General features: G+C 37.1%; 1 protein-coding gene across 1 annotated transcript in view; it reads left to right on the top strand.

The window, feature by feature from the left end:
• Window positions 1–1,095: 1,095 nt before the first annotated feature.
• LOC134845514 (probable ATP-dependent RNA helicase DDX46) overlaps window positions 1,096–26,970 on the top strand; it is a 33,873-nt gene continuing 7,998 nt past the window's right edge. The window contains exons 1-16 of the mRNA XM_063862438.1: window positions 1,096–1,192; window positions 1,603–1,660; window positions 1,974–2,020; window positions 2,295–2,543; window positions 5,396–5,543; window positions 5,825–6,043; window positions 6,227–6,400; window positions 16,436–16,741; window positions 17,771–17,936; window positions 18,230–18,353; window positions 21,380–21,555; window positions 21,845–21,966; window positions 22,427–22,588; window positions 23,345–23,509; window positions 23,930–24,264; window positions 25,108–25,270. Of these exons, the coding sequence (XP_063718508.1) occupies window positions 1,170–1,192; window positions 1,603–1,660; window positions 1,974–2,020; window positions 2,295–2,543; window positions 5,396–5,543; window positions 5,825–6,043; window positions 6,227–6,400; window positions 16,436–16,741; window positions 17,771–17,936; window positions 18,230–18,353; window positions 21,380–21,555; window positions 21,845–21,966; window positions 22,427–22,588; window positions 23,345–23,509; window positions 23,930–24,264; window positions 25,108–25,270 (2,637 nt within the window). The 5' untranslated portion in view covers window positions 1,096–1,169. The remainder of the gene's footprint in view (window positions 1,193–1,602; window positions 1,661–1,973; window positions 2,021–2,294; window positions 2,544–5,395; window positions 5,544–5,824; window positions 6,044–6,226; window positions 6,401–16,435; window positions 16,742–17,770; window positions 17,937–18,229; window positions 18,354–21,379; window positions 21,556–21,844; window positions 21,967–22,426; window positions 22,589–23,344; window positions 23,510–23,929; window positions 24,265–25,107; window positions 25,271–26,970) is intronic.

Below are 26,970 nucleotides of genomic sequence, written 5' to 3'. Positions count from 1 at the left end.
TGTTGCTTAAAAAATCAGGCAGTTTGTGTTGCAAAAGTTAGAAGTTTTAAAACTTAATTGCTCACATTTTTGTGACTGTGGTTTCCTATGACATCTTTGTTTTCGGCTCAATGGGCCTCTACACGCACATTTTCGGCTGAGTGGTCGCTCGGTAAAAACTAAAACCATTTTTATTTCTGTTTTGTGTATTTTTGATAAATTAGAGCATTTTTTGTAAATAGTTTCTCATTTTTTTTCTATTAATTTTGTTGCTAAGTTTTATGCAAGTTTTTTAAGGTTACTCGGCATGTTTTGCTTTGGAAATTGTATTCTTCAGCTGTAAACATTTTAGTTTCAGCTGATGTAAGTTCACAAAAAAATGAGGCAGTTGAAGATCGGTATCAAGAAAAAAATTATCCCCCTGTTTTTTTTATTTTCGTATCAAAAATTGCTATAGGTCTAGTTATTTCCTTAAATTTTGTGATGTTTTAACTTCAAAAAAAGTGAAAATTTGTATGGACCAAATTTTTTTCATAAATTAACTTTTCTCGATAAAGTTTCTACAGAACGACTTATGTTAATAGTCAGCATCTGCTCGAGTATTCAAGCTCTGCGCCTTATTACACTGTTTGATTCATTGTTCCTACAATTGAAATTGTTTTTTTTTGTTCTCCAGGCAAAATCAGGTACCACCACGAATAATTATCGGAATGGGTGGAGTGATATATTATATTGAAGCCCTTACAGTCGTTATTCGATCGACATTAAAATTTTTGCTGAGGTATCGAAAAAAAAACAGGTTCAATTTTTTTTTATTATTTATTGTCGCAATTTGAGCGAATAAAGCGAGCGAGCAGGCTTACAATGCTTTTTTTGTACCGTTTGTAACACAACTTTTTAAAATTTTTTAAATGTATTTTTATACGACTATGGTCGGAACATTCTGTGCTAGTTGCACAGTAAACGGCTGTTCTTGTTAGGCTTGAACTTTTTTTCTAGTTTTTTTTCGAAAGAAGTTTAATGAAACTAAAATGTTTTCGTGATTTGCGTTCTGGATTTTACGGTGAATATTTCTAGTGTGTTGGGTTGGAAAGTTTCCTGAAGTTTTGTTTCGTTTTCAGATAAATTTAGAATGTCTGTCAGATGATTTCACAGTTCTCATCAATGGTGTAGGACTCAATCGGTTCATAATGCCCGAATCTTCTAAAAAACGGCAAGGAGTAATTTTGTGCGCTTTTTTATATTCATTTTGCATTGAAAATATTTTATTGCCCAAAATTTTAAACAATTAAAAATCTTTTTCACAAGTCAAATTGCTCTTTGCCCTCAAACTCTTTGCACTCTAACTGCCGAAATGAAAGCATTGTTTGACCCTGTAAATGTAGGCATTATTGAGACTATCCGTTTTTTACCCGAAATGGTGTAAAAATGCTATTTGCTTCTTTATTCAAAAAAGCAAAGGAAGTGCCAATAAACAAAGTTAATTTTGAGTTAGAGAGGTCATGGTTTTGTGCCCTCTAAAGAAGTGAGGTGTGCAGTGGTTTGTTATGCAAAGGGTTAATTTGGGAATAAAAATGGACTCTACTAAAAATTAATTGTAATGTTAGTTTGTGTTTGTTTTAGACACTATCGTAGTGGATCTCCGGGAACAGACGACTCGCCCGACAGAAAGAAGAAAAAAGTATGTAGTCACTGTTTTTCTTCAGTATCCTTAAACAAATTCTTCCTTTCTCTCCGAAAGAAAAAAAACGGTTCATGATTGTTGGCGAAATTGGCGAAGTGAGCTTGAGGTCTTCAATTGGTCGGACAGAAAACGGTTCTTCAGACAGATTGATTGTATTTGACATTATTTTTTTTCTTGCTGAAAAGTTCTAAGTTTGTTTTGGTCGTCAAAAGATTATTTTTGCGAAAATGAACTTCATTCGGCTTCGATGGCCAAAAGCATATTGCGAGCAATTTGGCTTTGATAATAAACTAGCCTTTGTGTGTTTCAGAAGAGAGCAGAAAAGGAGCGGAAGACAGAAAAAGACAGAAAAACCAAGTGAGAAATTTATACTGATACAGTCAAAAACTAACACTAAAACGGAAATGACCGCAATTTTGAAATATAGTCATCTGGGAGTTATATATGTATTTCGATTCTGAACCCAGTAGAAAAAAAACAGCAAATGTTGCTAAATTATGTAATGATGGATGTTGATCTAGACTTAAGCTTAGGGAAATCAAAATAGTTTTGAAAATAACCGATATGTTTTTTGTTTGTCGTGTAGAAATTGTTAAGCTTCAGTTATTAATTGTGTGTGTCGTTATTGCAGAAGATCCAGATCTCGTTCTGCGGAACATAATAGCCGTGCCAGTGGGGCCAGCAGAGGAAGTGGAAATGGCAGTGGCGGTGGAGGGGGCTATGAGCAGCATGAAGGGGGTAGTAGCAGCAGTAGTCGAGGGGGGATGAAGAGGAGGTCACGCAGCCGGGAGAGGGAAAGGTCACCCGTGAGGGGGGACAGAAAGAGATCGAGGGAGAAGAAGAAGAACCGAGACAGAAATGAAGGAGAAAAACATCACAGGTGAGGCAGATATGGGTTGAATATATTCGAAAAATTTAATCTTTTTTGTACGAATTGTTAAATCACTTTTGTTAATTATCACTCTTTGAAGATTCTGTCGGCTCTTGTGACTAGTGTTTTTTATATGCGCCAGTTTTTTGTTGAAATCAAGTCGTAGTATTGAAATCATTTGCGATTAGTCAGCGTTATCTAATTGGAACCCGAATCATTGATTCAATTTCTCAAATCTGTACTTTCATCAACCAGCAAACATATCTTGAGCATGTCTACATTTTAAAAACCCGTTCGATTTAAACATGCGAGCGTAGTAGTAGTACCAGTATTCTTTTTTTCTCAACCTAAGTCTCAAATATTGGTGCCATTTTTGGAAGCACCTTCTCGGCATTTTGATAGCATGTGCTTTGGAATTCGATTAGTCATAAGTTATCATAGTTGGTAATTTTGAGAGTAATGAACGTAGTGGCTACTCTTCTATAGGTCTTTCAGGTCTCTTCTATAGGTCTTTTTATGTCCATGCTCAGTTTTGATTTTTCGCGGTTTGACTTGTGATTTCTTTCTAAATTCAGTGCATTTCCATTGTGAAATGGAAGGCAAACTCCACTGTCGTAGAGCAAAAGTGTGAAGATCACGAAAAACGTGATCGACTACTGATTTTGAAAATGGAAATTAATTATCAGATTTCCCAGCGAAATATAAGTTTTACATATTGATCCAGTTTTCTCAAATTAGGTTAATTTAACAAAAAAAAGTGTCCATCATAAATTGTTCTACAAATTCAAAGAGCTTTAAGGCCATCTATTTTTTTCTTCGAAATTCAAAAGTTGAAGGCTCTTGAAAAAAAACAAGTCAGTTTCTTTTCAGTTTCCTTGCGTTCATTACTCTTTTCCTACTGTTAGTTGGCTATGTTTAATTCATCAAATGAACCCGAAAAAGTTATTTGTTTCAAACAACAGTAAAGTAATATAAATTGCGTTTGAGAAAATTTTCCGACTCAATACTCAATATATCTCGCAATTTTTTTGAAATGCATTATTACCCTTGCGGTAAGCAAGGGTATCGCAAACAAGTATTAGAATTTTTTCCCGTAAACAATTTTGTCCACAAGTTCTTCACCTCTGGAGGATCTTCTGGCTTCAGGTTTTAATTTCAGGTTGTAATTATTGTTTCAAAGGTTGTGATTTAATGTTGTAATTATATTTTCAAGTTTCATGTAATTATCTTTTCAAAAAAAGTTAATTTTTTTGCATTGCAAGTGTTGCCGAGCTGTGCTTCGTCTCTGTCTTCATACATAATTTAGTTCAATACTTCCTTATGTGTTAGATGCAAAGTTAGTGTGGATGCCTTAAATTATTATATTCCGAATTATTATTTGCAAATTTTGTGTCTAATTTTATTTGATGAGATTTTGCTGCATAGCATTGACAATTAATGAGCATATGTAGCTGTTTTATCAGTGGCGAGGTTTATGTTAATTTAGAGTCGATGAGCGTGAGTCAGACTCTTTTATGTTTTTTTTGGTTTTTTTAGGAGAAGTCTTAAAAGTTATTCACGCTCAAATGAACTTTTTCGCGGTTTGATTTTTTTCTTTTTTAAGTTCACTTCTTTTCATTGTTTAAAAGAAAGGCAAACTCCACTATCCAATAGCGAAATTGTAAAAGTCACAATAAACGTGATGTTCTTGTAGATTCGAAAACGGGTTTTGTTTATCAGATTTTTCAGCAAAATAAAAAAAATTAACTATTGATCCATTTTTATCACGTTAGGTTAATATCATCAAAAAAAGCGTCAATCATCCATGTTTGATGAAATTCAAATGTTGAGATTTTGTATAAAACAAGTAAGTCTTTTTTTTTAGTTTGCCAGTGTTCATTGACTCTTTTCCAGCTGTTTATTGGCTATCTATAAGTTTTAAGGAAAGAAGCAAATTTTGAATCCTTTTGGTTTTTAAAAAATATTGAACGCAGTGAATAATCTGATATAAGTCTTGGTGTTTTTAAGAACAAGTCTTAAAATTTGTTCACTCTTGTATTTGTTTTTTCGCGATTTGACTTTTGATTTTTTTTTAAGTTCACTTCATTGCCTCTGTTAAAAGGAACGCAAACTCCACTATTGAGCAGCAAAAATGTAAAGTTCACGAAAAACGTGATCGACTTATAATTTCGAAAATGGCATTTTATCAAGTTTCCCAGCGAAATAAAAATTTGATCTATTGATCCAGTTTTTTTAAATTGGGTTAATTTTATCTTATAAGCACCAATCATAAATTTTTCATGAAAATCAAATAGTTTTAAGGGCATAAACTTTTTCCTAAAATTTCGAAAGTTGATGTTTTTTCAAAAAACAGGTCAGTTTTTTTTCCTATTTCCTTGCTTTTATTACTCTTTCCCAACTGTCAGCTGGCTATGTTTTTCTAAGAAATTCTGTTCACAAAAATTGTTTACGCTCAAATTCATGTTCTGGCGGTTTTCCATTCTGGTTTCTTTTTAAGTTCACTTCATATTCACGTAACAATAAAAGTGAGTGAAAACTTAAAACTATGTTGATACAGTTATTACACAACCGAGCTGGCGAGTGTAGTGTTATATTACGAATGAACTTTTTTCTAACCCAACTCGCTTAAAGTAGTGCTCACTTTTGGTCGCACTTTGCTGCATACATGTGTAACAGCGTTATAGCATGCCTTGAGTTCATGAACGGTCATTCCAGCTGTCTATTCGCTGTGTTTTTTAGGCCTTTTTTCAATTTTATATTTGTATTTTTTGCGTATTCAAATCCGAGCTTTTCCCACGTATTTAGCTTGTGTTTACGCAGTACACCTCAACCGCTGTGTTTATTTTTTTTGCCGTGTTCAGGTCTCGCAGAGATGACAAAGGGAAAAGTGGAAGTGGTGGTGGAGGCTCCTCATATCAGGATAAAGTGGCCCAGATATTGTCTTCTGGAAAGAGTCAGGAGGAAATCCAGAAGGAACTGGAACAGGAGATGCAGAAGCGCAGAGAAAAAGTGCGAACATACTAATATACCGCAAACATATAATAATGCGACAAAATAAAAAAGGACAAGAAAAGATGTTTAAAGCTTTTCCCTTCTTGGCAAAAACCTTCTAATGTCGCAATTTCTTGAGCTACTGTCATAGAAACTGGTCACTTATGTTTTGTTTCGATCAACTTCTGCTCTTATTGAAGTGAGTCCTGACCGTGTGAATCATGAATTGTACTTGACATTGGTAGCTGATGAAAGGTAGAGTGTAAGTGTTATATGATGTTTTGTGTTGTGTGTGATAGGTTGCACAATGGCGCTCGGCCAACAAGGACATCTCTACAGCTGCTCCCAATGGCTCTTCAAATACAGCTCTTGCAAATGGTGGAAAGGGGGCGTTGTCTGGGGGTGTCAATCAGCAGCAGTCCTGGTCACTGGAGAACGACGAGGAGGACGACTACGAAGCCACCAGCGACGAAGGACCGGACCACGGAACAGGGACCGAAGCCCCCTCCACTAACAATGTGAGGGCAAAGCTTTGAAAAATTTATTGAACGTTATTTTTAATTATTGAAATTGTTGTATCTTTTGAAAGAATTTTAAAACTGGAAGTGTATCAAAAATTGTTCAATACCAGTTTTACGCCTTAAAGGGAAAATAATACGAAGCTGTGCCTCGACTCGGTGCATTTTCTGTCTTTATTTCAGGCCGGAGAGGGAAGTTCGAACAGTTCTGCTGTGAAACAAAATGGCGAGGGGGTTAAACCGGGTCCGACTGGGAATGAAACAAAAGAACCAGAAGCAGTTAAAGAGGAGCCGGATGAAGAAGTTGACCCACTTGACCAGTTCATGATGGAGATAGACAAAGCAGTAAAACCAAAGGTACATTTTTGATTAAAATCTTCTGTGAACGCTTTTCAGTTTGACAATAAGAACTATTTAATAGCCAGTTTAGGCTCATAAATTACAAATTAGCGGGTTTTAGCAAAGTGTAATAGTTCGAGTATTCTTCTCTTTCCAACCTAATTCGTAAATATTGGGGCCACTTTTGTTGGAACATTTACAGCTTTTTGATAGTATTGGCTATGACATTCGATTAGTAATAAGTTAACATAGTTGATGCATTTTCGATTCACCAATTGAATAGAAAAAAGAGCTTTTTGTTTCAACCAACCGTACAGTATCGGGAAATAATTACAGCGAGAGCAAGTGTCTTGTAATCGGGAATAGACTTTTTCTCCCGCAATCCGGTTGCATTAGAACACTAAGGTCTGGAGCTCGAGTCCCGACAGGGTCGTTTTCAGAATGAAAGAATGTTTTTTTCTTCAGAATGCATGATTGAAATTTTTTTGGCCAGGAAAAATTGAATGGTCGGACTTTCATTTGTCAGCTTATGTTTTGTCGGCTTAGTTGCCACATCGCGGAGTTTTCGTGTGCTGTCAGCTTTTTTCATCGTATATGCAAGTGTTTTTGATTTATTTATGTAATTTGTAAAATTATTAGCCCTGACATTTTCCTTGGTTTTCCTTTTTGTTAAGAGTAATGAGCGTAGTGAGTACTCTTATATAGGTCATGCTGATTTTTTTGTTTTTTTTTCGAGGTTTGACTTTTGATTTCTTCTCAAGTTATTTTTTTTAATTAAAAGGAAGGCAAACTCCACTATCGAAAAGCTAAAGTGGAAAGGTCATGAAAAATGTGATCGGTTTTTGATTTCGAAAGTGGAGATTAATTATCAGATTTCCCAGCGAAATAAAAGTTATACGTTTTGATCCAGTTTTCACAAATTGGGTTAATTTTAACAAAAAAGTGTCCATCATAATTTGTTCTACTAGATCAAAGAGCTTTGAGGGCATCTATTTTTCTTTCGAAATTCAAAATTTGAATGCTCTTAAAAAATCAAGTCAGTTGGTGTTCAGTTTCCTTGAGTTCATTACTTTTTTCCAACTGTTAGTTGGCTATGGTTTTTTTTGCTTAAAATTTTCATTCAGACGGAATAGTTTCGTTTTATGTTTGATGGGCTTCGTTATATTATTTTGTGCCGCTTCAAAGGCAACAAATTTTGTCGTAAAGTTTATGTAATATGTTGCAAATTTTTTCAAAGTTAATTGCTCAAAGTTTTTTATGACAAAAAATTTTTGGTAATTTTTATGGTTCATGTACTTAGTGTTTACTCTTTTATAGGTCTTGGTTGTATTTTGTTTTGATTTATTTTCGAAAAAACGTCTTAAAATTTGTTTGCATTTTAATTTGATTTTTCTTGGTTTGACTTCTGATTTTTTTTTCAGTTCATTTCCTATGTTGAAAGCAAGATGAATTCAACTATCGAACAGCAAAAGTGAAAAAGTCACGAAAAACGTGATCGACTTCTAGTGTTGAAAATGGAAATTAGTTTTCAGATTTCCCCGCGAAAATTTTTTTTTACTAATTGACCCAGTTTTCTCAAATTAGGTTAATTTTATCAAAAAAATGCCAATCATAAATTGTTAAAAATTCACAGAGCTTGAATGTCTTTTTCTCCTTTGAAATTCGAAAATTAATTATTTTATTTTTTTTGTTTCTCTGCGTTCATGACTCTTTTACCAAATGTCTGTGGGCTGTGTTTTTTATTTTTTAGTGTCGGCTTAGTGGCCGCTCGGTAAATAGTTTAAGCTGAACTAACACTGTTGTTTCTGCTTTTCGATTGTTTTTTTTTTCTCAAATTATTTTTCTCCAAGTTTTTTTTGATTTTGTCTCATTTTCTATTCGCTAGCTTGCAATGCTGTAAAAACTCCATTTGGGAGTTTTTTCGAATCTTGTAATTTTTTAATAGGCATTTTAATACATGATTTGGCTTGATGCTTTTCAATTGTTTACATGCAAAGCCTTTAATTTATAATATGCCAAATTATTATATGAAATATTTGTCTATTTATATTTGGCTCGACCTTTGCGGCCTAGCATTGGTAGTTTATTAGCACATCTAGCTGCTTCATTGGTCGCTAGAATTAGTAAATGTTCAAAGTCCATGGCGCAGATGCGAGGTTTTGTGGCTCAAAATGTCCTGGTCAGGCTTATTTTTACGTTCCTTTTTTATTTTATTTTTTTTACAGCTATTGTTTGAGGTTTTCTCGCGTGTTTGCGAAACTCAGCTTCACCTCTGAGTTACAATCTTCGGTGATTGCTATCTAAGGTTTTTCTAACTTCTTGCTGGTATCAGCGGAGAAACGTGTGGATTTGAAATTGTAAAGGTACCCTTTCTCCCTTTTTATTGAATATAGATCGTTTTCTCACCGTAGTGTAGTGATGATAGTCACTAAAATTATAAAGGTTTCAAAAGTTAAATGAATTGCATATACGCATGTGATGGTTCTAAAAAGCTTTTCACCGTCGCAGCAATACGTTTTTCTACGCTCAGCAAGCGTTATCGATTTGGAATATGCACTTCTTTCACTGCCCACAATTTTTCAAACTGAATTATTGAATCATTGAGACAACACAAGCTTTGGACAACACATAAACGGCTCTCGAATTGTACCAGGAGCTATTTCTTTTCAAACTTATAAAACATTCCGTTTGATTAAAAATTGTCGGCCCATCTTGCCTGCTTATTTTTTGTCGGCTTAGTTGCCACAGCGCTGACTTTTCTTGATAATTAAACAATTTTCACTATAATTGAAGGTCAGTTTTAATGATTCCTCTATATAATACAATTAACAACGCTGATTTTGCGAAGCTTTTTTGCGGATTAAGTTTATTCAGGTTGTTTTATCTCGTGTTCAATTTTACAAACTGCTGCAGCTCACTTTTTCCGGTAAACAATTTTTCTTGCAAATTTGTTAGAAACGTGACGTTTCTTTCACGTGCAGGCTGCTGTTGTGCTGTTTTATTTTTGCAAATGGATTAATTGAAGTGGTAAGTTTTTTCGTATTATTGGTTTTCCTAATTTGCGTCGGTTCATTTTCCGTTTTTAAACTGCCCTTTGTGTTATCTGGTACGGTTTTTTCGACTTACTTTCTGAGATAGGGACCAGTTTGAGTTTATGTAAGTGATATGAATTTGTTTCTTTCTGTCTGGGGACCTGCTGTCATGACCTTGTGATCTCTATCGTCCGGTACGATCTAAAACAAAAAGCTGCAGTAAGATTTAGATTTGATGAGCCTTACAGTTGCTTATAATTCAAGTTATACAACTATTCTTTTCTTTTCTACGATACAATTATCTACTTCAAGATGGCGCAGTCAGCGGAACGAAAAGGAGGGGGGAAATCCGCTTAATATAGTATCATTCTGGGACGCACGAACGCCAGAACCCCCCATCTATTGGGAGGAGTGGATCATAAAGTTCCACTGGGGCATGATCGCAAAATATGACATTGACCCTGACGATTTTTATTTTGCGCGTACGTTAAATGCGGCGGCTATTGCAGTGTTGCCAGAGGAGGTAAACGGGAAAAATCGTACTGAGTCGGAGAAGAAGTTGAAGTCTAACCTATATCTCTGTATTGGAGACGAGGCGCAACGGATATTTAAAGCCCGAAAACCGGCGGTAAATGTTAAAACGGTACGGTACCCACGGGTATTGGACGAAATGCAAAATGTTTTTCAACGCGAACAAAATGTGACACATAAGAGGGGACTCTTCTATGGAAGAAAGCAGAGGGAAAATGAAACGTTTGAAAAATTCCACGCTGAATTAAGTGCTCTTGCGGGCAGGTGTGATTTTGCAAACGCGGCTGAAAATGTTCGTGATATTTTTATTATGAACATGCGGGAATCGGATTGCTAAAGAGAATTATCACGATCAACAAAACTACCAAAGGAAGTCTATAGGATCGCACTGTCTTATGAGCGAGGTGAACGTGCATATAAATCCTATACTGGAAAACCAGCTTCGTCCGCACCGCCGATAACCATCAAACAGGAGCCAGTTAATAATATCAGAAGGAGACAAGGGTATTTCAGGGGTCGAACAAGCGGGGGACGTGGAGGATACACCCAAGGATCAAGCAGTGGGGCGGTGGAAATAACCGTAGGTGTTATAATTGTGAGGCGCCGAATTTTACTCTTGATCATATTGCGAGTTGTCCTGCAAAGGGAGCAACATGTTATTTGTGTCCGAAACTGGGACATTTTGAACGCACATGCAGAGGAATTAGAAGAGGTACTAACCAGTGGAGGGGACGAGGACGAGTCGGATTGGTGAGGGATGAAAATGAGCACCATCAGAGCATGCAGAGTGTCGATAATGTGGCGGAAGATTCAGTGGCATGGGTGAATCAGCAGGGAAGCGGGGAGAATGAATCCATGACGTCAGGATCCGATGACTACATGGTGATGTCAATCAAGAAGAAGAAGAACATGACGGAACTAAAGATCCCTGGGGCCCGAGTCCAGGTCGAGGTGCGAAAAAGAAGATGTGGCTGTGGATAGATAGCGGATCTCCAGTGACGATTTTCAGCATGACGGATCTGAAAGCAACATTAGGTAAAACTAATATTCAGTTACAACCCTCTAAAGATGAATTTTTGGACTACAATAACAACCGAATACACATACTTGGGAAGATAGCGGTGACGATGGCGTTGAACGGCTGGGCAGCACCAGCGCAAGTGTCAGTAATATCAGGAAATCATCTTGAGTTGGTGCAAAGAAGGAAAGTGATGGGAATCACGGGGGAAGGGAGCAGTCAAGAAAAGGAGGAATATGATGATTTACAAACGTATTTCTGTAAGTTTTAGCCAAATTTATTTACCAAAATAGGAAAAATCCGAAACGCTAAAGTAAGAGCCAAATTCTTTGAAAACCTAAAGCCGATACAACAAAAGGGGCGTCGGGTGCCTATCAGTCTACAAGATAAGGTAGACAAAGAAATTGATCGATTGATAAAAGAAGGTCATATCATCAAACTACAAGAATGTTCGGATAAGTACTTTGTCTCTCCTATAGTAATCACAGTAAAAATAGATGGAAGTATAAAATTGGCATTCGAATCAAGAAAACTGAATAAACAGGTACACAAGAGTAAGTACCAAATGCCAAATATTGACGAACAAGTAGACGGGATAAGTCAAATAATTGCAGAAAGAAAAGCGGGGGATGTATACTTTACAACTTTGGATTTAACATACGCGTACGGACAAGTTTCCTTAGAACAAAAGACGAGCGAGCAATGCAATTTTTCACTAGTCGGCGGAAAATCGACGGGAACGTATCGCTTTAAAAACGGGTTTTACGGGCTCACGTCAATGCCAGCGGAGTTTCAAAAAGTCATTGATAATTTACTTAAGGAATTATCCCAGGCAAATGCTTTCATCGATGATATTCTAATTGCATCCAAGGGAACTAAATTAGAGCATATTGCATAAGTAGAAAAAATATTAAAGAAGTTGGACGTATCAAATGTTTCGTTGAAATTACGAAAATGCGTATTTGCAAAAACGGAGTGTGAATGGCTCGGGTATCGAATTGGGGAAAGTGGCATCGCGCCGTTAGTCCGGAATACACAAGCGGTAGAAAATTTGAAAATACCAAAATCTAGAAAGCAATTAAAATCACTAATGGGTTCGATGCACAGTTTGCATAAATTTTTGCCAAAACTCGGGGAAGTGAGCGCACCATTACGACCATTACTCAGTCAGAATAACGATTTTGTCTGGACGCCTAATTGCGAGAATGCGTTTCAACAATTAAAATTGCTGGTGAAAAACATAGTGGAACTTAGACATTTCGATATTCACCGTGAAACGAGGATAATTTATGATGCTAGTCACGATGGCCTAGGGGCCGTGTTAGAACAGTACAGCGCCTCCGGTTGCAATCCAATTTCGTTTGCGTCACGGTACCTTAATCCGGCCGAGAAAAAGTATTCTACAAATGTGTTAGAAGTACTCGCGGTAGTATGGGCTACGGAACATTTTCGAAACTATATATATGGCCGCTATTTTACAGTTATATCAGATCACAAAGCGTTGCTTACACTATTAAATTCTTCCTCCAAAAGGAAATAAAACATTTTTTAGCCGGTTAGCTCGATGGTACGATCGTTTAGTACCTTATGATTTCAAAGTTGAACACAGACATGGGTCAAAAGTGGGAATGGCAGACTATTTGTCTCGGTTTCCATCCGCAGCGGCACCCGAGACAAGTCATTATGATGAAAGTTTTAAAGTAGCGAAAATAAAAATGATCAACGAAGCATTGAATCCTAAGGATCAGTTAAAGCCTAGGGGTCAGAAAGTGAATCAAATTAAGACAAAACCGACAGTAGAGGGCGAACGGTCATGCCTCTATTCAAAGAGAAAAGTTGTGTCCAATGAAACTACAGGAAAAGCTGAATATGCAAATATTCACCGTGAGCACACGCGCTCACTAGAGGGCGTGGTTATATGCAACCGACGGTTAGCCAATCAGAATCGAGAGATTTGCATACCGGCGGAAATATGCAAATGCCGAAGCGAGAAAATCAGACGTTGTTCTCAGTACGTAAAATCAAGTTGTGATATTCAAGATTAAAGTACAAAAAATATGTCATCAATCAATTCACCCGAGAAAAGCGATCCAAGAACTTCCGCGATTGTTAATACCTCAACCCATTCCGGAGATGTAAACCTCAATGTAGTTCTAAACCGATTAAACTAGCCGCCGAGTTTAAGTTCTGATTCTGATATAGAAGTAATACCGCCAGAAAAAGTTATTCCGAAACCAACAAATTCGAAAAAGTTAAACACTGTTATTTCATTTCCGCATCAGTTTCCCGGATTATCTTAATCACTTGTGCAGAATGATAAATGGATTTATTCCATAGTGCATACTGATAGTAAAGTAGTTAAGAAAATCGATTACCCTGAGATTCTAAATTTGAAATTAGTCGAAGCCAATTTGGAAAAAGACTCGATACTAAAGACGATCCGTGACGCGATCCGAGATAAGGACCCACGAGCCAAGGACATCAATACCAGATTGTGGCAATATTACGCCCAACATTACAACGATTTTGCTGTGCGCGAAAACTGTTTGTGGATGGATGGCCGGCTGGCCATACCGAAGGATATGTCGTCAGCAGTGCTAAACCGATTGCATTTCAACCACCATGGACGAGATAAGATGTTGCAGCCGCGAAGGACATATGGATACCGCTGATGCATAGGAACATTGCCGCCACAGCTAAATATTGTAAAAGCTGCTTAGAAGCAGGTAAAAACCTTAAACCAGACATCCCAAAGAATGATATGGGGGACACTCATGTGCCTAGGGAACCTAATGATTTGGCCCAATTAGACTTCTGGGGTCCGGTAAATTATGTACGGGGTCGGAAGAAATATGTACTAGTAGCAGTAGATACTCTTTTGCCTTATGTCTGTTCCAGTAACAAGTCTAAAAATGTAATAAAATTCCTAAGTAAGTACATAAATACCCATGGGCACCCAAAGAAATTACATATGGATCAGGCGACGGGGTTTTTCTCGAATGAAATACAAAATTTCTGTAATTATGAGGGCATTGAACTCATGAAATCTCCGGTTAAGGACCACCGTGCGACGGGAATGGTCGAACGGACAATTGGCTCGATAAAAAACTACGTGCTCACATACCTCCAGGAAAATAAAATCTATAAATTTGGATTAATGATATCCCGTGCGCTGAGCGCGCTACCTTTCGTGCCGCATTCTAAGACAAAGCTAACGCCATTTGAGGCTTATCATGGAAGAGAAGCGAATATGTCCCTTCGAAATTTGACGAAAAAGCCATCATTGAAAAATCTAAATTGGAAAACTGTCATTAACCAGAAGTTATCTTGTTTAGACAAGGCGAGTGGTCTAGCTGATGTGGAGTTAACTCTCGATTGGGAGAAACGGAGAGATCTTGTGTACGCCCCGGAAAACCGTAGAACCCCAAGGGTCTTGGATGAGCATGACCTAATCGAGACGGACGTGGACCCTGAGGTTACGGAGGTGGTAGATCCCAAGGCACCACGAGAGTTGCCTAAGGCACCAGAATGGCTAAAAAGACACAAAACCAGTACCACGACGGTATACCAGAAGACCGGGAAAACGGACCCAAAGGACCCAAGAAGGTATAAACGTTTACCATTAAAAATTGAAAAATTAACGAAACACGGTACAAATGGAAAAGGGTCGTTATTAAGGCGAAGTGGTGTTTCATTAAGATCGGCGGCTGAAGAAAGCCGAATTGAGGAAAGGATCGACGCGAACACCCCGCGTCCAAGCAAGCCCATAAAGAGCACTCCGGGCCCAAGCAAGCCTACAAAGTATAAGAGGAAAGCTGAAAAGGACCAACTAGAATTGGAACCAGCGCGGAAAACAAAGAAAAATCGATTAGTTGAATACAGCGAGGACGAAGATGTGGAACGAGCGGGGAAAACGAGAAAAAATTGAATAGTCGAGTACAGCGAGGACGAAAGTGATGAAGATGAAGATAGCGACGGGGCAGTCATGGGGCGCACTGACGAAGCGGCGAGAATTGCAGCGAGCGGCGGAGAGAACGAACCGTCGGGAACGGATAAAGAACAGACACCGAAAACCGTCGGTAGTAAGCGAAAGCAGCGCGAGGAGGCAACGCGAAAATCGACGCGACAAAGGAGAGGAGTCGATAAAATGGGCGGAGTGATGATTCACCGAATCGAACACAAGTGAGAGATGAAGAAAACCTTAAGGAGAGGTTTGGCGAGCGTGCCTGAATACTCAAGTTGAAACCAAAACAGTTATTAAAACTTTAACTAAGGATGAGTTGATAAATTTTACATCTACGATCTTAAATTTATTTATGGTTGTCCGAATGAGATAGGGACCAGTTTGAGTTTATGTAAGTGATATGAATTTCTTTCTTTCTGTCTGGGGACCTGCTGTCATGACCTTGTGATCTCTATCGTCCGGTACGATATAAAACAAAGCTGCAGTAAGATTTAGATTTGATGCCTTACAGTTACTTATAATTCAAGTTATACAACTATTCTTTTCTACGATACAATTATCTACTTCAACATTTCCAAAGTTTTAGTTGATATAAATTGATTTTATTATAATTGAAAGTTCTGCTATTTATAAATTAACCAAATCTGACCAAGGTTTTTTTGATTTGTTGTTTTCTATGTTGTTAAAAGTTCTGTGTTTATAAATTCCCCAATTTGATTTTTAATAATTTTATTTGTTTGTTTTTTTGTTCCTTTTTCAATTGAACGGATTGCTCGATATATGATATAACAATTTAGTCAAATTCCGCTTTGGCGGCAAATTAATTTTTAAATATTTTTGTGTGTTTCACTAGGGATTGGTTGCTCAATTTTTCAAGTGACAACAGTTTTTTTCGGTTCAGCGAGGGTCGACCCAAGTTTTGTCGCTTTAGTTGCCGCTTGGTAATTGATGTATCTCCAAATGCTTTCGATATCTGTTTATGGAGATCATCCAAAACAGAAATATGAAAGTTTTTGTAGAAATTTTGTTGGTGTATTTTCGACTTTTTTTTCTACTCAAATGAAAAAGAACGTATTTATTTAGGTCATGACAGATTGGTTTTTTAAGAAAAAGTCTGTTGGCTATGTTTTGAATAGCGAACAGGTCATTTCATTCATACAAACTTGTCACGAACAGCAAAAAAAAACAGGTCACGAGAAACGTGAATTAATTCTAGTTTCAAAAATGGACTTTTTTTGACACTCTTCCTACTTCAGTTGGCTATGTTTTTAAGTTGACATGCTTCTTCTATTATTTATACATTTGAGCTTCTTTCTTTCAGGATTATGCCGCTGGTCGTCACAGACAATTTTTGTGATAAATGTGTTTAATGCGGTTTATTTTGATATCTGTTCGAAACTTTAATTTATAAGAATTTTAAAAAAGAGCTTAACAAATAGAGAAAATTTGAGGTTTTGATTAAATTGGGTTAAATTTTATTCCTGTATGTGCTATCTGTATGTGTTTAGAAATCAGGAGATGTCGGCCTTTTCAATTCGACAAACGGCAGTGGCGCCAGCTCGATGGTGGTGAAGAAAATGGTGGTGGTGAAGAAAACTGTTGTTTCAGCTCCAACCCTCTCTTCAAGCAGCAGTGCGAGTTCGGGGGGCACACTCACATCCAGCAAGGGCAAGTTGAGTGCATTAACCGCCCCCACCTCAGGAACAGCAGCAGTGGGAGGCAGAGGCGGAAGTGTCAAGAACAACAAGCAAGAGATGAGTGAAGTGGAGAAGAAGAGAGGCGTGTTGATAGAACAGGGACAGGATGCGCTAGAAGTGAGTGTTTTTAAGTTATTTCTTCTGTTACAAAAATCATTTTTGGCTATCCTTTGAGACGACTTATTAGATTAGTATGCGTCGAGAAAATTACAGCACTTATAAGTGTTGATAAACGAAATGGATTTTAAAGTTTTTTTTCAGTTAGCCTGAAGAGTCTTGGAATTTGTTTAGCCTCTATTTTGGTATTTTCGTTTTTGACTTGTTGCCAAAAATTTGCTTAGCTTTCTTAGATCAGTGGTGGAGTTTATTTTAAATTTTCTCTTTAGAAAAAAAACGCATTGCATATTAATACGGTTTTCTCTGCAACTGAGGTAATTTCATCGAAAAAAGTCAATCATGGAAACACTTTACCAATATGCTAGATTTTCTCATACAATTGTTTTGTTAAGGGTTTTTTTTACTGATTAAGGTCAAGTGTTTTCGGATGTTTTTTATGAGTTTTTCAAATTTTGTAAGTTTACGCTCATATTATTATTTTGGCGTTTTGACTTTGATTTTATAGACTGTTTGAGGTTATTTAAAATAAATGTATTTGAATTTAGTTTGTCCATAGAAAAAAATGTAGGTTAGTTGTATCAAATTAGCGCAGATAATTCAGAATTTTCCGAGCCTAATCCTTTGAGTTAGGACATGTAAGAAACATGGAATGAAAATGTTTATTCTTCATTTGGTGTCTAGTTAGATAAAAAGGCAGATTGGGAAAGCAGTCTCATCTATTTCTCTGTCTGAAAAACGGAAAAATTAGGACCATTTTTTTCTCGACACTAATTAAACTATTTTTATTTCATTTTGGAATCCAAATCACAAACAGTAGCGTTTAACGACTTAAACCCCCCCTCGACGCTTTTTCCGTGAAGTAGTCAAAATCTACTGGGAAATATCACACCCTTTTAGTGACTTGGTCGAAACAAAAATGAGTTGTTGTTTTTTGCTTCCTTGAGTTAATTAACAAATTTAATTAGCACTGTATGACTGTATGTTGGCTATGTTCATGTTCCAATCAATATATTGTGTATATATGTGTAGTATTCGTCGGAAGAAGAGGACAAGGTGACTTTGGGGGAGTTGAATGCAGCGACAGACCACAAGCGACTGAAACTAGTCCAGGTTGACCACTCCAAGATCGAGTATCCTCCCTTCAGTAAACAGTTCTACGTCGAGGTCCCAGAGATAGCACGCATGACCAAGGCTGGTAGGTGGAGTAGATACTCTTATGCATACAATACACAATACTGGCCGAAGTTACTAGGGTCATTGTATCACTTAGCTCGATGTCAAAACCTAAGTGTTGCGTCAATCACAGCCAAAGTGAATCTAGTTGAGGCTGCCTGTATTCACTTCAGTTCAAGCTACAAATTGACCTAAATCAATTTTCAAGATCTGTTAAGTAGTCGAAGTAAATAGTGATTTATTTAAGTAGCGTGCATTTTTTTGTGTGTGGTATATATTTGTTCTCTAGATAGCGATTTTGTTATTGTTGTTTAGAAGTGAGTAAATACAGAGAGAATGATTTGGATGGGACGAAGGTGAAGGGCGCAAATTGTCCCAAACCCATCAAGTCGTGGGTGCAGGCAGGAGTATCCAAGTCAGTCCTCACTGTGCTCAAGAAGTAAGTTTGATATAAAAAGCCTTTGGACAAAAGGATATCATTATACATCGATTAAATCGATGAAAAGGTACAAAAAATCCAGTCATAATCTAAGTGCCAAATGAAAGTCACAAAAAATACTGGAATGATATGGATAAATGCTCAAAAAAGAGTAACTGTTTGAAACAGTCAACCTGTTCATTCTATTTTTAGTTATCATTGTGATTAGCTAGTTTATTGCAACCAAGTACTAGATACCTTGCTAGAAATTGTTCACAGAGTGGTCGTCCTAATCAAGAGTAAGAAAGCTACCTTGCTTTAATATTCAAACTGAATTCACAAATCCATAGCGCGTGGTTGGCCTCTTGCTATCTTATCTGGTTGGTGCGACGCAGGCATGCAGTTCGAATCCCCACCGGACATTTTTCATCTTTACTTTTGGTTTTTCAAATATTTTTTAGGCTTCTTGCTTTTTGTCAATTTTTTTCCGGCTGATCCCCTCCTGGTAAACAAATTCAATTTAACCAAGCCTAATTTTTCAACAGGCTTGTTTTTCAACAGGCTTGTTTCGACCGTTTATTGTTTATTACGACAGAATTTAGAATTTTGAAGATTTCTGTCAATGGTTTTTTGATTCGTGATTTCGACTGAAGTTCTGCTGTTAAACTCAAACGATAATATTTTGGCTCAACCGCGTGGTATTGCGTCCTTTGAATTGATGCATAAAATTTTTATTTGTGTGCTGACGTCGGGGGGGGGGTGCACAAAAACTACCAGATTCAAAGTTTTCATAGCTCAAAATTATGACATTTTTTTCGGCTCAATGTGTCTTTCTCAGAATTTTTTCAATTCTTGTTTCAATTCTGTTTGACCTGCTGTCTTCAAAATGAAGTATCTTCGAGATAAACATGAAAATTTTGGTAGATCTTCTTTTTAGTGACCTTTTACGTCCCATTTTTGTCAACTAGCTTTTTTCCAAACTAACTCGCAAGTAAAAGTCGTTAACTTATTTGGTGGCTTTCTTGCTATAATCATAACCTGTAGCATTGGAAGTTCATGGCATCTGTTCTCTTCTTTATTTGTGGCTAGAGTTTGTAGTTTTTACGCATCCGTGGCTGAGTAGATAGTTCGTGAGACTCATAATCTCTAGGTCGTAGATCGAATCCGAGACGTAGCAGAATTTTTACAGTAGCAGAATTTTTTGTCTTTTTCGCGCTAGTAAGTGCGAAGTGCATCTTCGCCTCTATGTAAAATCTTGAGTATATGATGTTTCTAAACCGACACCGACTTTTTAATCAAGAGTCATGAGCGAGTGTAGTAAGTACTCTAATATATGCTTTGGTGACTTTTTTTCCTGGAAAGTTTTACGATTTGACTACTGATTTCTTTTTAAGTTCAGTTCATTCCCTTAATGAAAGGAAGGCAAAGTCGCTTATCGAACAGCAAAAGTGTAAATTTCACGATAAGTGTGATCGACTTCTAGTTTTGAAAGTAGATATTAATTTGCAGAATAATTTTGTTGATTTCGAGTTCAATTTTTCAACTTAAGTATCCATTCCTGTTTACTCAAGCAAAGCTTGTGTGATAGTATGATTTCTCTTTTTTTCCCAACCTAAGTCGCAAATTTTAGTGTTCATTTTGAAATTTTTCATTTCGATCAATAAACAGCTATTAAGTACAGCCAATGCTAAGGATATCAACACAAATGTATTACAAATAGCACTATACCTTCAAGGTATCATTGATCTGTAGCGTAGAGGTAGGGAAGGAGACCCGCAGTAAAATAAGAGGGTTTGAACCTGGGTGGGTTCGGATGTTTTAAATGAACTTTTTCGTATACAAGTTAAAATGCGTCCGCTCTATAAATTGAGGCATGTTAGTTGGTATGTTTCTTTTTTTTTCAAATTGACTGGTTCTGCTAATGCGTCTTAATTGGCTTGCGTCAGTTAGCAATTACGTAGACTCATAATTGGCGTGCGTCTATTGAGAAGTTTTGTAGACACAAAATTTTACTCATTCAGTTTTCCCAGTAGCGTCATCGGTCATATTTTTGCTTAAGTATGCGAAATGCAACTTCGCCTCTGGTTATATATTTCAGATTATCTTCTTTTATTGTTCAAGTTTTTTTCTAGCGAAAATTTAGTATCATGTGTTTAATCGCTCTATTATGAATGTTTTAATTATATAAGGGTTTATGCGGATGAGTTCGTAGCACAGGAGGAAAGTGTGGTTTGTAAACTGAAATTCATTTGGTTTAACGACGGTCTGACTTTTTTCAAGTTCAATTCAAATTCATTCGCTAAACGAAGGCATATTACGATCTTAAATAATAATGAAAGTGCAAATGGTGCAAAAAAAGTGATATACAGATACAGATCAAAGAGGATTTTATATATAGAGTTATGAACGTAGTGAGGTCTTTTTGATTTTTAATCAGGAAAAAATTTGTTCACGATAAATTTTGATTTTCTGCGGTGATCAATATATAGATAACAAAAGAAGTGCATTCATACTAAAAATGCGCTTAGGAGTGCTCTTAAGTATACATTCTTTTTCATATCAATCCAACATTGCCTTAGTGTAACTTTTAAGTGTCAATGAACATAGTGAAGACACTTTTATAGGTCTTGTTGAAGTTTTTCCAGTTCAGTAATTTGCTGACGCTAAAATTTGTTTTAGCGGTTTGACTTCGATTTTTATTAACATCAATTGAAAGTCATTTGCTAAAAAGGGAAATTACCCTATGGAATAGCAAAAATTGGTCTTTTTTTCAGAATTGTCTGCGGTAGTTTTTATTTGATCTTGCTTTCTCAAATTGGGTTAGTGTTATCAGAAACGTGGCAATTATTAAAGATTATGATGTTCAAAAAACTTGAAGCTGATATAGTTTATCTTAAAAACTAGAAAGTTGAAATAACTTTTTTTTGGGTCTCTTGGAATTTTTTGACACTTTTCCCTACCTGTTGGCTATGTTTCATTTATAATCACAAATGATGGGTAGATCAATCATCTTCGACTCTGTTATATATGTGTATTCGTGTCAATAGGAACAAGTACGAGGCCCCCACCCCCATCCAGGCTCAGGCGCTTCCGGTGATCATGAGTGGGCGGGACATGCTGGGCATTGCACAGACCGGCTGCGGCAAGACACTAGCCTTCGTCATTCCCATGATAAGACACGTCATGGACCAGGACTTCCTGGAGGAGGGCGATGGACCCATAGGTGAGTGAATGTGTGAGCGCCAGCAACAAAGAACAAGTTGCATTCTGTAGGGTATGGGAGGGTTGCGGCGATCAAAATGAAGGTTTTGAGCCATGAAATTGTAACACTAGGAAGTAGATCAACAGCCAGTAGTGATTTTTCCCCAAAAAGAAAGAAATGGAACATTTTAATGATTGCCTAATCGATATTAGATGGTTCATTTGGAACTCATGCGCTCCTGTTCAAAGTCTCCTATGAAATGTTGAGTCATTTTTAATGTGAGTGTAAGTGGTGTTGCTTTTATTTGCAGCTGTACTGATGACTCCCACTCGTGAACTGGCCCTGCAGACGTTCAAAGAGTGCAAGAAGTTCGCAAAGACACTTGGCCTCAGAGTAGCTTGCGTATATGGGGGCACCGGAATCAGTGAACAGGTAACACTACCTACATCCACACCATTGCTTCTGCTAGCGCTCGACACATTTAATAGTATACCACTGCTAGTCCTAACAAACATATATTTTATGGTCTAACCCTATCGGTACAAAGATATCTACTGTATATAGACTAACTGGGGGGTTTCTGCTTTGAATTCAGCAAGTAGTCAGGCTCCTGGTCTGTTTGTAAACATTTTGGCAGTGAGATGAAGGAGCCAATGAATAAAGCTTAACGGGAGTAATAGTTTGTTCTTTACACTCGATGTTGAAAATGTGTACTTCATCCGCAACGATATGCGAAACTATTGGGGAGGGGGGATAAAGCTTTGTGTCAAAAAAATCTCAAACTTCGAAGAGGAAAATCGAACCGATACAACTTCGCTTCTTTCTCTTCGAAGCATCAAAATTTTAAAAATTCTTGATTTTGGTGCTGGAAGCAATTTGTCATTATTTTAAGATTGCGGAGTTGAAGGTGGGGGCAGAGATTATAGTGTGCACTCCCGGTCGCATGATTGACATGCTGGCGGCGAACAGTGGCAGAGTCACTAATCTGAGGCGCTGCACCTACTGTGTGCTCGACGAGGCAGACAGAATGTTCGACATGGGCTTCGAACCCCAGGTCAGTTGCATTCATAAGAGTACTCAACGCTTGAGTTTTTCCGACCTCTAAAAAATCAAAGCAGAATTATGGCGTCGGGAAATTTTTTTTGCGCCGTTTTAACTAATGTAGAGAAAGCTCGTTAGGGTCTAATGTGGGATATCTAAAAAAAACTTATTCAGTGTCTGAATAATTTTGTTGAAAATTTACCACTTCAGAGCTGGGCGGGTAGTGTCACTGCCTATCTGTTTGGTCACTCTCGGTAGATCCCACCCCTCTTCACTCTTAATTGCTAGAAAGTTTTGATTAATCATGGTCAATTTTCTAAAATCTATCTTTCCCGAGTTTTTAGTACCGTGATTGAAAATTTTCATGCTAATTTTGCATAAGAATCAGTCGACTTCATTCTTCCGAGCACTTCAAGAAACGGGCTTTAATTGTGGCGTAGGATGTGTTTTTAGTCGACTTTGACTGGCCTAAAGCGCGCGATCATTTTTAATCCTTTTTGTGATTCGTAATCCGCAAAGAAGCTTTGATCGAGAAAAACTGGTCTGAAGATTTTTGTTTTTCAGAGTAATTTTTCAGACTGATATTTCGTGTTAGATTTATAATCTAACTATTGTGGAATTTTGCTTAAAGCTTTACCTATTGATAAAGATTCTATGGCTCATTAACCAAGTCAGTCTCTTCCTGCTAACTACGAAAATTGACAAAAAAAATCAATTAAAAAATATATAATTACTTTTGAAGCGTCACATTATCTGTTGGGTTTATTAGGTAATGCGTATCATGGACAATATGCGCCCGGACCGACAGACAGTCATGTTCTCGGCTACCTTTCCGCGTCAGATGGAGACTCTGGCCAGACGCATTCTAGACAACCCCATCGAAATCCAGGTCGGAGGCAGGTCTGTCGTATGTCCAGACGTCGAGCAAAACGTGGTGGGTTCCTCTGGCTGCTTAAGTTTCAAACTAGGCTAATAATTTAAGCCGAAAATGCATGTGAAAGACTGCTGCTTGAAGTTTCAATGCCGTAAAATTGATTTATGATTTATTATAACACCGCCTATTAAAAGAATCTTTAAAAACTGATTGTTACAATTGATCCGGGCCGAGGTGACAAGTTGTGTTCGCTGTCCTAATATAAGAAATCCGAATACATGATTTTTTGAGGTCCAAGGTCAAGTGTGTTTGTTGCGTTGCCCCTTGAAGGTTTCGCAATATTCCAAAAAAAACTCAACCACAGCGCCTTATCATTGGGTGAAATTCAATTTGTGACGATAGGATTATCTCGCGTTTTGGTTTTTTCTCTTGCAGTTAAGCACTCATCTTTTTGGTACGTATTTTCTGTGATATATATAGGTCATATTGGACGATGAAGACATCAAGTTTTACAAGCTACTCGAACTCCTCGGTCTCTATGCGGAGAAGGGTAGCTCTTTGGTGTTCGTGGAGCGACAAGAGGACGCTGACAAGCTGTTGAAGAGACTCATGGACGCCTCCTACTCCTGCCTGGCTTTACACGGGGGTCTGGACCAGTATGACCGGGACTCCGTCATCCAGGACTTCCGAATGGGAGTGTGTTCTCTCCTCATCGCCACCTCAGTAGCTGCCAGAGGTCTGGACGTGCGCAGTCTGTATCTAGTCGTCAACTATGACTGTCCAAGTCATTACGAGGATTACGTGCACAGATGCGGGTATGTTGTCAATACAAGCTCTTCAATTCGTATCTGATCGAATTTGTTTCTCAGATATCAACATAGGCTTGCTACTACTCACAGAACTCGGCAAATAATTTTGATTTTTAATGATCGACTCGTAATTTCTACTGGTAAATTTCTACCAAAGTCTTTTCTGTCAGACATACGAATTTCGGGTGTCCTCTGAATGTTCTATGACATTTTATTAAGAGTAATGAACGTAGTGAATACTCTTATATCGGTGATGGTGATTTTTTTTCAGGAAAAGTCTTGAAATTTGTTCAAGCTCAAATTTTTCGCGGTTTGACTTGTGATTTCTTTTGAAGTTCAGTGCATTTCCATTGTTAAAAGGAGGCAAACTCCACTATCGAACAGCAAAAGTGTAAAGTTCACGAAACACGTGATCGAATTCTAATTTCGAAAGTTGAATTTAATTATCAGATTACCCAGCCTAATAAAAAAGTTTTACCAATTGATCCAGTTTTCTCAAATTGGGTTAGTTTTATCAAAAAAGGGTCCTACATAAATTCTTTGTGAAATTCAAAGAGCTTTAAGTGCATAGTTTTTCTTCTGTAAAATTTGCAAGTTTTTTCAAAAAGAAGTCAGTTTTTTCTCTTTATTTGCGTTCATTACTGTTTTCCAACTTTCAGTGGGCTGTTTTGGTATTGCGTTGATATATTGTTATGCGTCGAGTAAACTGTCAAAATGGGTTTAGACAATGTAATATATTTGCGTCTCAGAATTCTCAGAGGTCTTAACATTTGCGAAATCAAAACATCTAGCTAGGTATTCGATAAAAAGAGTTACAGTACTGAGTGTCTTGAAAGGTTTGTTTTTAAGTCGTACGGGGAGGGCGGGCAACAAAGGTGTGGCGTACACCTTCATCACCACAGACCAGGGCAAATTGTCTGGGGACATAGTGCGTGCATTTCAACTATCCAAAGTAGAGTTGCCTCGAGAACTGCAGCAGCTGTGGGACGAGTACGTCGCAGAACAGAAGGCAGTAAGTATGATATTAAAAAGCGAACGTATATATAAGTGAGCGGTATCAACTTCGAAACTGCTTCCCTCGGCTTGCCACATTGGAGACTTTGCTTGTGCTGTGAGCAATTTTCATCGTAGATGCAACTTTTTTGATACACTCCTGTAATTTAATGATATAATAGCCCTGACCTTATATTTTTCTTGATTTTCCTTTGTGAGCTTGAAAGCTTTTTAGGCCTAAATGGTTTCGGCTTCTGCTTTTTACGGATTATTTAAACTTATATAATGTCGCTTCAAGGGCAAAAAATAATTCACGTTTCTATTGAAATTTTCAGGTAGTTTGTGTCGCGAGATTTCAATGTTTTAAGTAATTGCTGACATTTTTTTTCGTAACAACTGTTTTGAAACATTTTTTTTGTTTTTCGGCTCAATGGGCATCTACCCACTTTATGTCGGCTGAGGGGCCACTCGGTAAAGATACAATGCCTATTTAATTGTGGTGGTTTGTATTTCGACTGTTTTTCTGAAAGTTTTTTTTCCAAATGTTTTTGATTCGATTTCCGTCTCCTTTTTCTTTCGCTAGCTTGCAATGCTGCTTTTGTGTTGAATCGCTAGTGATACGAAGCTGCAATTCGCCTCTGTGTTTATGTGTGAATTAAATCGTGAGTGGTTCGAATTTCTGCTTCGCCTCTGTGAACAATTTTACACGCTCGAATTTTATTTTTTTCGGTTGATTTTTTAAAAATTTTTTTTCCAGTTTCATTTGCTTAAATTGCGCAAAGTAAACAAGTTTTCTCGGAAATGGATCTTTTCTTTTTTTTAGTTTCTCGGCAGAATATTATATCTTAGTATTGGTCAATTTCTACAAATTGGTTTAATTTTGTCGAAAACTGTCATTCATAAAAAGTTTTTTGAAATTCGAAGATCTTAAAGCCAAGTATTTTTGTTCCGACCATGGAAAATGGGGAAGAACTTAGTATTCGGATGTGTTTTATTTTTTCCCAGATTCCACAAATAGATACCACAAATAGTCATCGGACTGGGCTGATTGATATATCATATTAAAGCCCTTTCAGTCGTGATTCGAGAAAAACGGTTTGAAGTTTTTGGTTTTTCGTCTAATTTCGATCGAATTAAGTGACGATAACTTGATAAATTGGTCATTTAGGCTTAAAAATTTTAATTTTTGTAAACGGAAATTTTTTGAAAGCTATATTTGGCACTTCCCTATTAAGAACAATTTTAAAAATATTTTTTCATTTTTTGGTCGATTAAGCCTAATTTACCAGTTTTTCAGGCTTGTGTATAGTATTCTCATCACACCACGTATAAAAAACGACGCTTATTTGCAGAACTTAATAATTTGAAGAACTTTTATGTGTAGTTTTTATGAATATGGTCGGAACATTCTGTGCCACTTGCACAGCTATTGGCTAACCTTGTTTTATTTTGGCTGATTGACACTTTCCAACTATTTCTTGGCTGTGTGTAGCATTCACAGCGGAAAAATATGGATTGTTTTGCTATTTTACTTCTGTTATCGGAAAAGTCTTAATCATATACGATTTCAGAAATTGTTTGAAAGCTTTGAAGTGATGAAATGAGTGCTTGTTTTCGATCATTCCAGGATTCGCGAATTGATCTGTCTCTTGAAACTTATTTGAGTTTTTGAAATATCGGATATATCGCATTTTTTCAGATTGTTTTTAATAGCATATA

Source organism: Symsagittifera roscoffensis, chromosome 5, assembly GCF_963678635.1.
Source record: "Symsagittifera roscoffensis chromosome 5, txSymRosc1.1, whole genome shotgun sequence".
Classification (NCBI taxonomy): domain Eukaryota; kingdom Metazoa; phylum Xenacoelomorpha; order Acoela; family Convolutidae; genus Symsagittifera; species Symsagittifera roscoffensis.
The sequence above is the reverse complement of the archived record's forward strand: the minus strand, read 5'-3'. Positions and strand labels throughout refer to the sequence as shown.